The 10,514-nt window shown below is 42.0% G+C and overlaps 1 protein-coding gene across 1 annotated transcript in view; it reads right to left on the reverse strand.

The window, feature by feature from the left end:
* Positions 1-10,297, reverse strand: part of LOC111959835 (alpha-2-macroglobulin) — a 27,725-nt gene extending 17,428 nt beyond the window's left edge. The window contains exons 1-14 of the mRNA XM_023981643.3: positions 10,001-10,297; positions 6,712-6,895; positions 5,213-5,369; positions 4,928-4,980; positions 4,315-4,335; positions 3,984-4,152; positions 3,744-3,828; positions 3,390-3,504; positions 3,144-3,255; positions 2,952-3,061; positions 2,579-2,746; positions 2,179-2,415; positions 1,781-1,844; positions 1,380-1,525 (exon numbers count right to left, since the gene is read on the reverse strand). Of these exons, the coding sequence (XP_023837411.1) occupies positions 1,380-1,525; positions 1,781-1,844; positions 2,179-2,415; positions 2,579-2,746; positions 2,952-3,061; positions 3,144-3,255; positions 3,390-3,504; positions 3,744-3,828; positions 3,984-4,152; positions 4,315-4,335; positions 4,928-4,980; positions 5,213-5,369; positions 6,712-6,895; positions 10,001-10,101 (1,722 nt within the window). The 5' untranslated portion in view covers positions 10,102-10,297. The remainder of the gene's footprint in view (positions 1-1,379; positions 1,526-1,780; positions 1,845-2,178; positions 2,416-2,578; positions 2,747-2,951; positions 3,062-3,143; positions 3,256-3,389; positions 3,505-3,743; positions 3,829-3,983; positions 4,153-4,314; positions 4,336-4,927; positions 4,981-5,212; positions 5,370-6,711; positions 6,896-10,000) is intronic.
* Positions 10,298-10,514: the final 217 nt, after the last annotated feature.

Consider the following 10,514-nt stretch of genomic DNA (forward strand, 5'->3'; position numbering starts at 1 on the left):
CCCGGTACCACCAGTGCCGGCACCACGCACTAGGCCTAATGTGGGTCTCCAGGGTCCAGTATGCCCTGTTCCTTCTCCCCGCACTAGCCCTGAGATGCGTGTCCTTAGCCCGGTACCTCCAGTTCGGCACCACGCACCAGGCAAACAGTGCGCCTCAGCCGGCCAGAGCTGCCCGTCTGCCAAGCGCCGTCTGAGCCCGCCGTCTGCCAAGCGCCGTCAGAGCCGCCCGTCTGCCAAGCGCCGTCAGAGCCGCCCGTCTGCCAAGCGCCGTCAGAGCCGCCCGTCTGCAAGCGCCGTCAGAGCCGCCCGCTGCCCAGCGCCGTCAGAGCGCCGTCTGCCCAGCGCCGTCGAGCCGCCCGTCTGTCCCGAGCCGTCAGAGCCGTTCGTCTGTCCCGAGCTGCTAGAGCCGCCAGTCAGCCAGAGCCGCCAACCAGCCAGGATCCGTTTTGTAAGTGTTTGTTTTTTCCTTCATTAAAAGAAGATGTATTTTTCACGCGCTGCGCCTTGGTCCTCTCTCTCTCCTCAAGACGATCGTGACACTGAGTTAGGAAAGACGCCTGTATCTTTGTAGTAAAGCCTAAATAATAACTTCACCATGCTCATAGGGATGGTCAGCATCTGTTACCAATTAGTGCCATTCTTTGAGAGGCACTGGAAAACCTCCCTGGTCTTTGTGGTTGAATCTGTGTTTGAAATTCACTGCTCAACTGAGGGACCTTACAGATAATTGTATATGTGGGGTACAGAGATGGGGTAGTCATTCGAAAATCATCCTAAACAATATTATTGAACACGGAATGAGTCCATGCAACTTATTATGCGATATGTTAAGCACCTTTTTACTCCTGAACTTATTTAGACTTGCCATAACAAAGGGGTTGAATACTTATTGACTTAATAAGACATCAGCTTTTCATTTTTTATTCACTTCTAAAATGTTCAACAAACAAAATTCCACTTTGACATTACGGGGTACTGTCTGTAGATCAGTGGACAACATCTAAATTAAATCAATTTTAAATTCAGGCTAACCCAACAAAATGTGGGGAAAATAAAGGGGTGCGAACGCTTTCTGAAGGCACTGTATACTAGCATACATGTCCAACACATTGGTTCATTTCAAGTACAGTAGCCTACTGATGTGAATATTGAAATAAAGCCCACACAACATAATAATTGCTAGAGGGATAGTTACAGACCCGACGAACGTGATGATCAAAGAGGAGCAGTTGAAGCATTTCATATCATAGTCTGATGCAAAGTCATTTTGGAAAATGATTGTAGTGCACATGTTGCCCCAATATATCTACATGGCTCAGGCTCTCTGATGAGACATTTTGACATCTCATGTGGCTGGCAAAAGATGCAGAGTTGCCTACCTCGTTTTTTAGGCAGAGGTGAATGGGGAAGTCTCGGCTGTCTGCTACTGCCTCCCCATCAGGCAACACGGTGTACACCACCACCTGGGCAAAAGGGGTCAGCTCAGGCATCCGCTGCAGCGAGAGAGTCAGCTGCCCTTGGTTTACTAAAACAAGAGATGGACAATGGGATAAACATTAGCTCACCATAAACCACCAATCATCCAATACGGACAGTGTTCAGTGACTAGTCTATGAAATATACTGTGCAGTAAGAACTTGTTCTGAAGATGTAATCTGGATGATTGAATCCTGTCGTGACAGGTTTATATCCCATGCCAGTTTAATGCCATTAGGTCTTTTCCAGTCCTAATGAAAAACGTCAAGAAACATTCGGGAGAATCCAAGTCCCATGTATTTACCTTTTCCTTCTGTAACAGTCACCGGAAGATGGCCGTGCTGCTGAATGCTGCCTCTAGATATAACCTGGGACATAAGAGACAGCCAGGTGGCAGCGTCAACATTAATAACCAGAGTGACCCAGGGAGACTGGAACATTGGATAAAACTGGGGGATCTGCTAGCAAATATCTTGAAGTTACTGCTTTATTAAAGTGTAAAATTACTGAATATCCCTAATGATTAACTTTTCAACTGCATGTAAAGTACTGTATGGTTTGCCCGAGCCATTAAAATATTTCCAGACGCAACACAATGACAATCAAATACCGAAGTAAGTAAAAAATATATCCCAAAACCACAGACAAAGTGTAAAAACCATGTTAGGTTGTACTTTGAGTGAAACATCCCTTTAATCTTACCAGATAGAAGAAGTCCAGGGTCGTCTGTCCCTTTTTCAGCTCCACCCCTTGGATGATGTAGTGAGCAAGAACAATACCGTCCTTCTCACAGGAGAACTTCCCTTCACCCTGCATTATCTTCACAAAGCTCTTGCTCTTGGAATAAAATTTTCTTGTGAATTGGTAATCGGATGAATATTCTGGTCTACGCACACCCTGCTCGTACGGATAATCCTCCATAACCTTTTGATAACGAGCCTGGTTCAAGAAAAACAGAAAATATATGAAAAATAAACAATTGTAGTAACCTTGGAGAATACATCAGGAGAAATGAATGATCTCACTCAGAACAAACAATTTAATATTTAAATAATATCATTAAATATTTAATAGAGGAAAACATGAGTGAGTGACCACTGACCGACAGAGAGACAGAATCAGAACTCCATAGAGAAGTGTCTAGAGAGAAAGAAGCAATGCCCTTGCTGTCTGTGGTGAGAGTCCAGTTCTCAGATGTGCCACCGTTTTGTAGGAAGAGATACACAGGCTCATTGGGAATGGGACTAGAGTCTGGACCGGTCACTTTGATCTGAAAACACAGGACAGGATGACTTCAGACATTCAATATACTAAATATACACTCCCATTGCATACAACACATCAAGAGCCTGGTTTACATGCTCCAAATTACATGTTAACATTTATCACCACTTCATGCTCAAATCGATTTTTCTGAGTAATACATTTTCTGCAGCGTTATTAAAAAGGCATTTGTTAATATAGTTTGTCCTCACCTTCCCCTCGTATGCAATTCCTGGTTTATATGCTTGGGGCACGTCCTCAAAACGAACAGTTATGATGACATTGGTGAAGCTTGCCTTGCCACTACCTTTAAGGATGACCCCTGGAGAGAACACAGGCAAGGGTCAGAGGTCAACAGTTGAGCATGTAAACACATCTACGTTCAAGATAAGGTTCTCTCCTACCCGTTCCATATTCTTCCATCTCAGTCTCCACTTCGAAGTCATCAAACTTTGATTCATTTAGACCGAACCGGGTCACGTCAATAATTTGGGTTGCACAACCAGTTGTGTCGGTCTAGGCAGAATGAGTAGTTATTGTAGCTCAGCTTAAATCCGCTACGAAAACGTCTATAAACCTCAACATTTTCCCCACAGTGAGTGTTCTTTTTCATCAAAGAATTTGGCATAACAAGAATAAAAAATACTTACTTTCATATGATACAACTCGCAGATATTAATAGCATCATATAACCAGCGATATTGAATGACATTTCGGCAAACTTTCGCCATGACAGACCCCAGCACTGGTTTTCCATAAGTGTATCTAGAAACAAAGTCAACAGAAGAAAAACAATTCAAGAATGGCAATCACGTGTTGTATAAATAGAAACAGCTATGAACATGAGCGAGTATCAAACATGGGACAGTATATATCAAGTAAAGTCTATGCAACACACAAATTAAGTCTGACTTAATATTCTGCCCATAAAATGTCCCAGTTTAAAAGCTTGTTTGTCATTATCATCTTACTGTCTATCATGCTCTATCATCTTATGCACTTACTTTCCACAAACTCTCAGTGTTGCTTGCTTGTCCAGAATAGTTATTGTTTGGGGAAGATGGACTTTCACCTCATATTTGGGCAACACTAAAAAATACATACAGATATTACATCCTCGTGGTCTGTTGAACTACACCAAAAACATAATCACACCACAATTAAATCACCATGTAAAAACAATATAATCCTCAGATTTTTTTATCCCATACTTTTCTCTTTTTATCCCATGGCAATTTCCTCACCATATTCTTTGATGTCAAAGTTTTGGGAGGTTTGCTCTCCCTTCTCATTCCATGCAGTGATGATGTAACTTCCTTGCGTTGCCTCTGCGGACATGGGGTGGGACAGGTCCAGAATTCCACTCACTGTTGACTGGTTCAACCACTGAGCAATGCGGTTGGAGTTTGGGTCCTGTATACAGATTCATAATAGGTTGAAGGAAGGTATTTGTATAAATTCATGCCACAGTACATATTGGCAGGTAATATTTTTGAAGGGAGATCATGTCATTATTATTGCTCAGGTTATATACAGCTTTGGTTTTTAGTTGCAATGGATTTGAATGAGTCTCACCTGAAGCTCCACTGTTAGATACTAGAAAAGACAAACAAAACATTCAGCATTTAACATTTAACATTTGGCCCAAAAAAACATTTTCAAACTTTATTATTTCCCAAAATTATTTTCACAGTAGGCCTAAAGGGAACTACTGTCGTGTCAGGAAATGGGTTTAAAACAAACATTTCATAACTTTCCAAAACAGTTTCTACAGTACAGGCATCTTTATCTACAGAGTTACAGTACAGAGCAGGCCTTGAGCTCATGTTGACTCAGATGCTCTGCTCAAACAGCCAGGCCAAATGAACTCTGACCACATGTTTGCTGAGCCACACACACACACACACACACACACACACACACACACACACACACACACACACACACACACACACACACTGACCCATTAAACAAATAAAATAATAGCAGACAAAATTAGACTGCAAGAGGATGAAATCATTGCTCCATCACTTGCCTTCCTTACTCAACTACAGTAAACCTCTCCCAAACTACACCTCCCTAGAATGTTCCAAAGCTGACTAACACTCGGCTGTCCTGTTCAACCCAACTTAAATGCTTTGAAAGAGTAACTTTATTTATATTGAACAACATTGAAAGAGTAACTTACCATCTGATTGAATGACAAGAAACTGGCATCCAGCGAGACGATTCGGAACTTGACTGGGAAAGTGTTAGAAACATTTGTCTATATAGTATCTGTCTATGTACAGTATATTCATCATCCATTTCAGGAAGGACCTTTCTGATGGCCTCACAAATATACTGTAAAGTATGCATAATCATCAATCAAAATTAACAGTAGGCCTAGACAAAAGAGTCAGTTTAGTACATTTACAAGTAATAACTCAGGAAGGGTCAGTTTCAGTGTTCATCAAAGATGATTTCTAACTACCTGTCTGTCCAGGTTTGTAGACTGGTTTGTCTGTCTGGAAAATGGTCAGGAATCTTTTAGGCTTGATAAGGATCTTGGTCTTTTTACTCATTTCATCCTTCCTCCCCTTGATGCTGACATGGACAGTGGCCACACTGTCAGCCTTCACTGGGGGTACCTACAATATGAAGAACAGAAGAATGGAAGCTTGTTAGAACTTCTACAATCCTCTAGCTCCTAACCAAAGCTTGGCTCTCCGAGTAGCTTGAGAACAGAGGGCTTTTTGTTAAATGGTAGATAGCAAAGTATGATTTAAAATAACTGCTATTGCCTTTAATAGGTTGGATCATTTTGCATATAGCACCCAGCCTGGAATTCAAGTTGAGTTCCACACAACATGACGGAGTTACAACCAAACTATTCAAAATAAAATACTGAAATGAATGTGTTTTGTTGAATGAATGCGCATAGGTAACTTAAAAGCTAGTAAGAATAGTACTTTATTTAGATGACAAAATGACCACAGAAGAAGAGCCAGGAGATTCTATCAACTGTAATCTTACACACACTGAGTGTACAAAACATTAAGAACAACCTGGTCTTTCCATAACATAGACAGACCAGGTGAATCCAGGTGAAAGCTATGATCCCTTATCGATGTCACTTGTTAAATCCACTTCAAAAATCTGTGTAGATGAAGGGGAGAAGACAGGTTAAAGAAGGGTTTTTAAGCCTTGAGACAATTGAGACATGTGTGCCCCATTCGGGGGGTGAATTGGCAAGACAAAAGATTGACAGATAAGTGCCTTTGAACAGGCTATGATAGTATGTACCAGGTGCACCAGTTAGTGTCAAGAACTGCAACGCTTCTGTTTTTTTCACACTCAACAGTTTCCTGTGTATGATGTGTCAAGAATGGTCCACCACCCAAAGGTCATCCAGCCAACTTGGGCCAGCATCTCTGTGGAACAATTGACACCTTGTAGAGCCCATGCCCCGATAAATGAAGGTTGTTCTAAAATCAAAACTCAAAATTGGGAAGGTGTTCATAATGTTTGGTATACTCAGTGTATGTACAACTGATGGGGGTAACTGTTCAACTAAAATCAATATGAAGCGAGGCACAGGTTGTGTAACACCCAACACTGACGGGAAAGAGACCCAATTCAAAGTGTCAGCTACTATTAAAGCTGATGACTCCGGTCAGTGTTAAGTCTGTCTCTTATACACATCTACTATTAAAGCTGATGACTCCGGTCAGTGTTAAGTAAAGAAATGACGTCAACATTTAACCCATTGGCTTGTTGACTGTGGTCGGGATGCTTTTGCATGAAAGACGATAGAATAGGGCCACATTCAGTAGATCACATTGTTGTGGAACTTTGCAGTTAGAAATGTCATACATAGAGCTGGCTTGATACTTTACATGTCAGAGAGGCATGTTGGTTCTACATGAAATATTTATATCAGAGCGTTYCACAACGTTGTAGCCTGCTGAACGCAGCACAGTTGCAGCTGACCTGGAAGGAGATGCAGCGATAGAAGTCCTGTGTTACGGCTTCCTCCAGTAGAATGATGCTGCTGCCCCCCTCCATCTCCAGCGACACCTTCAACGACAGAGGCTCTGTGGCTTGGTGGACCTGAGCACAAAGTTTCTCTTTGGTCCCTCCTACCACCTCCGAGCTGACCGTCACCAGGTAAATCCTAAAAGGGGAAAGAGTCAGCATGAATGCAGCTGTGGTAATAATACTTAAGTGGCCGTGTACTCAAACAGCTCTTTAGTTCCTTTGTAGCCTACTGATTTTTTAAAGTTGGGGATAAAGTGACCTTAATTGTCTCTGGCTATGTGCCCCACTCAGAGTCCAAACAATGAGAAATTGATTCTGTTTCAGACAGTGTTGGAGGGAATACCAATTAGTTGTTTGATGGTCTGTCAACCATGTATTGGGGAACAAAGGCATCATGCCCATTGGGGCTCGTGCCCACTCAGATTTGTACTGTTTAAAATAGATATACATATACACACTGGACAAACATATAAAACACAACATGTAAAGTGTTGGTCCCATGTTTCATAAGCTGAAATAAAACATCCCAGAAATGTTCCATATGCACAAAAAGCTTATTTCTGTCAAATTATGTGCACAAATTTGTTTACATCCCTATTAGTGAGCATTTCTCCTTTCTCCACCAGACAGATGTGGCATATTAAAAAGCTGATTAAACAGCATGATCATTATACAGTGCACCTTGTAAAAGGCCACTCTAAAATGTGCAGTTTTGTCACACCAGAATGCCACAGATGTCTCAAGTTGAGGAAGCGTGTAATTGGCATGATGACTGCAGTAATGTCCACCAGAGCTGATGCCAGAGAATTTAATGTTAATTTCTCTACCATAAGCCGCCTCCAATATCATTTTAGAGAATTTTGCAGTACGTCCAACCGGCCTCATAACCACAGACCACATGTAACCACGCCAGCCCAGGACCTCCACATCTGGCTACTTCACGTGCGGGATCATCTGAGACCAGCCACCCATAAAGCTGATGAAACTGAGGAGTACTTGTCTGTAATGAAGCCCTTTTGTGAGGAAAAGCTCATTCTGATTGGCTGGGCCTGGCTCCCCAGTGGGTGAGCCTATGTCCTCCCAGGACCACCCATGGCTGCGCCCCTGAACAGTCATGTGAAATCTATAGATTAGGGCCTAATGAATTTAAATTGACAGATTTTCTTATATGAACTGTAACTCAATAAAATCGTTGAAATTGTTGCGTTATATATATAACGCATATACACTACCGTTCAAAAGTTTGGGGTCACTAAGATGCTGGCCTTCTAAGCAGAGTTGCAAAGAAAAAGACATATCTCAGACTGGCCAATAAAAATAAAAGATTAAGATGGTCAAAAGAACACAGACATTGGACAGAGGAACTCTGCCTAGAAGGCCAGCATCCCGGAGTCGCCTCTTCACTGTTGACGTTGAGATTGGTGTTTTGCGGGTACTATTTAATGAAGCTGCCAGTTGAGGACTTGTGAGGCGTCTGTTTCTCAAACTAGACACTCTAATGTACTTGTCCTCTTGCTCAGTTGTGCACCGGGGCCTCCCACTCCTCTTTCTATTCTGGTTAGAGAATAATTGCAAAAGGGTTTTCTAATGATCAATTAGCTTTTTAAAATGATAAACTTGGATTAGCTAACACAACGTGCCATTGGAACACGAGTCATGGTTGCTGATTATGGGCCTCTGTACGCCTATGTAGATAATCCATTAAAAATCAGCCATTTCCAGCTACAATAGTCATTTACAATATTAACAATGTCTACACTGTATTTCTGATAAATTTGATGTTATATTAATGGACCAGAAATGTGCTTTTCTTTCAAAAACAAGGACATTTCTAAGTAACTCCAAACTTTTGAACGGTAGTGTATACACACACACACAATGCATTTGGAAAGTACTCAGACCCCTTGACTTTTTCCACATTTTGATATGTTACAGCCTTTCTCCTAAAATTGATTAAATTGTTTCCCCTCCTCAATCTACACACAATACGCCATAATGACAAAGCAAAAATAGGTTCATAGAAATGTTCACATTTATTACAAATTTAAACTTAAATACCACATTTACAGAAGTATTCAGACCCTTTACCCGGTACTTTGTTGAAGCACCTTTGGCAGCAATTATAGCCTTGAGTCTTTTTGGGTATGACGCTACAAGCTTTGCACACCTGTATTTGGGGAGTCTCTCCCATTCTTCTCTGCAGATCCTCTAAGCTCTGTCAGGTTGGATGTGGTGCGTCGCTGCACAGCTATTTTCAGGTCTCCCCAGAGATATTTGATCGGGTTCAAGTCCGGGCTCTGGTTGGGCCACTCAAATACATTGAGACTTTTCCCGAAGCCACTCCTGCATTGTCTTGGCTGTGTGCTTAGGGTCATTATTATTTTTGTTGTTTCTCTATACTACTAGCCACCTAGCAATTGTATTTAGTTGGCTTTAGCTAGCCAAGATATGTTCCCAGTCTCCTAACCATATAAAGCTACCAAGAAGCCATTTCAGGCTATCAATCAAGACAGACAAGCAAGCTACTCTTAGCTGGCATGCCTGTTGGCAAGTTGCCTGTTGGCAAGTTGGGAGACATTAGAAAAGCAACATTCAACATTCTCCAACTTCAGGCCAGGGTCCTAAGCCCCCTATGGACCACCCCCCAGCCATCCTTACATACTTTGTGCCCCTCAGATTTTGAGGGTGCATGAAGCCCCTGTTGGGGATGATTGCACAGAGGGACATTGGAGGAAAGCACACTAATATGGACTATCCAAGGACTATCACAAGTCGGATTTGTAACCCCAAAATGTACAGGCCTGTTTGCCAGCATGTCTCATAAGATATGAAAAGCCTCTCACGTGCAAGAAAGAGAGAGAATGGTACTTTTCCTGTCCTGTGGCCTTCCCATTTCCAACTTTTTTATATATTGTTATTCACAAATGGAGACAATTACAAGCAGATATTCAGCTATATCAGTGCAGTAAGCATATACACGGTTTTGTTGTTATGTAATATTATGTTTATAACTAAAATAATTATATTGCTCAGGTGACATACCCTACATCTGCAGGTGCATAGCCTGGAAATTACGGAGAATAATGAATTCCTCAATTTGATTATAGACTGTGGTATGCAGCCAAACATGTAAACGACAATTGCTTGTTGTGAGTTTAATCCCTCAATTAAATGACGAAAATACTAGGTGCTTCTACTGCCTACTACTTACTGTACGTTAAATGTTTTGTAGCGTACTTACGATTCATTGAAGGTACTCGATGTCGCAGTTCGTAAAATTACTGATGTGATAAATACAAGGCAAAGGAAGTTGAGAGCCATGGCCATAACCGTGGTACACATCCTCCGCACTTCGAAATGCTCCCTTCCCTCGTCCAGATGGTCAGGAAAGTTGCACAAACGGTGCTGTTTATAACCAAATGCACCCTCTTGTGTCACCCCCTTCCAAATTGTTTGGCACACCGCAGCCACCTCCCGTTTCCTCCCAATTCCGAAGAAGTTCTCAAACAGTCACAGCCCCGCGAGAAATGGGATGGTCAGAATGACACAAAATTCGGGCGTAGGAACTCTTCCCCCCTCGAACATCCACCGACGTAAAGAAAGTTTCAAGTTGGATATTCGACGGATATTCGCGCTTTCAAACCACTTGAGGCACAGACTCCAAATAAGTGGCATGATGTTGGAAAAATTGCGCACAACATTATTTTCCCGATTTGGACATTCATTCGCATTCCAAAGCTAATAAACATTTGGAA

Source organism: Salvelinus sp. IW2-2015, linkage group LG4p (assembly GCF_002910315.2).
Source record: "Salvelinus sp. IW2-2015 linkage group LG4p, ASM291031v2, whole genome shotgun sequence".
Classification (NCBI taxonomy): Eukaryota; Metazoa; Chordata; class Actinopteri; order Salmoniformes; family Salmonidae; genus Salvelinus; species Salvelinus sp. IW2-2015.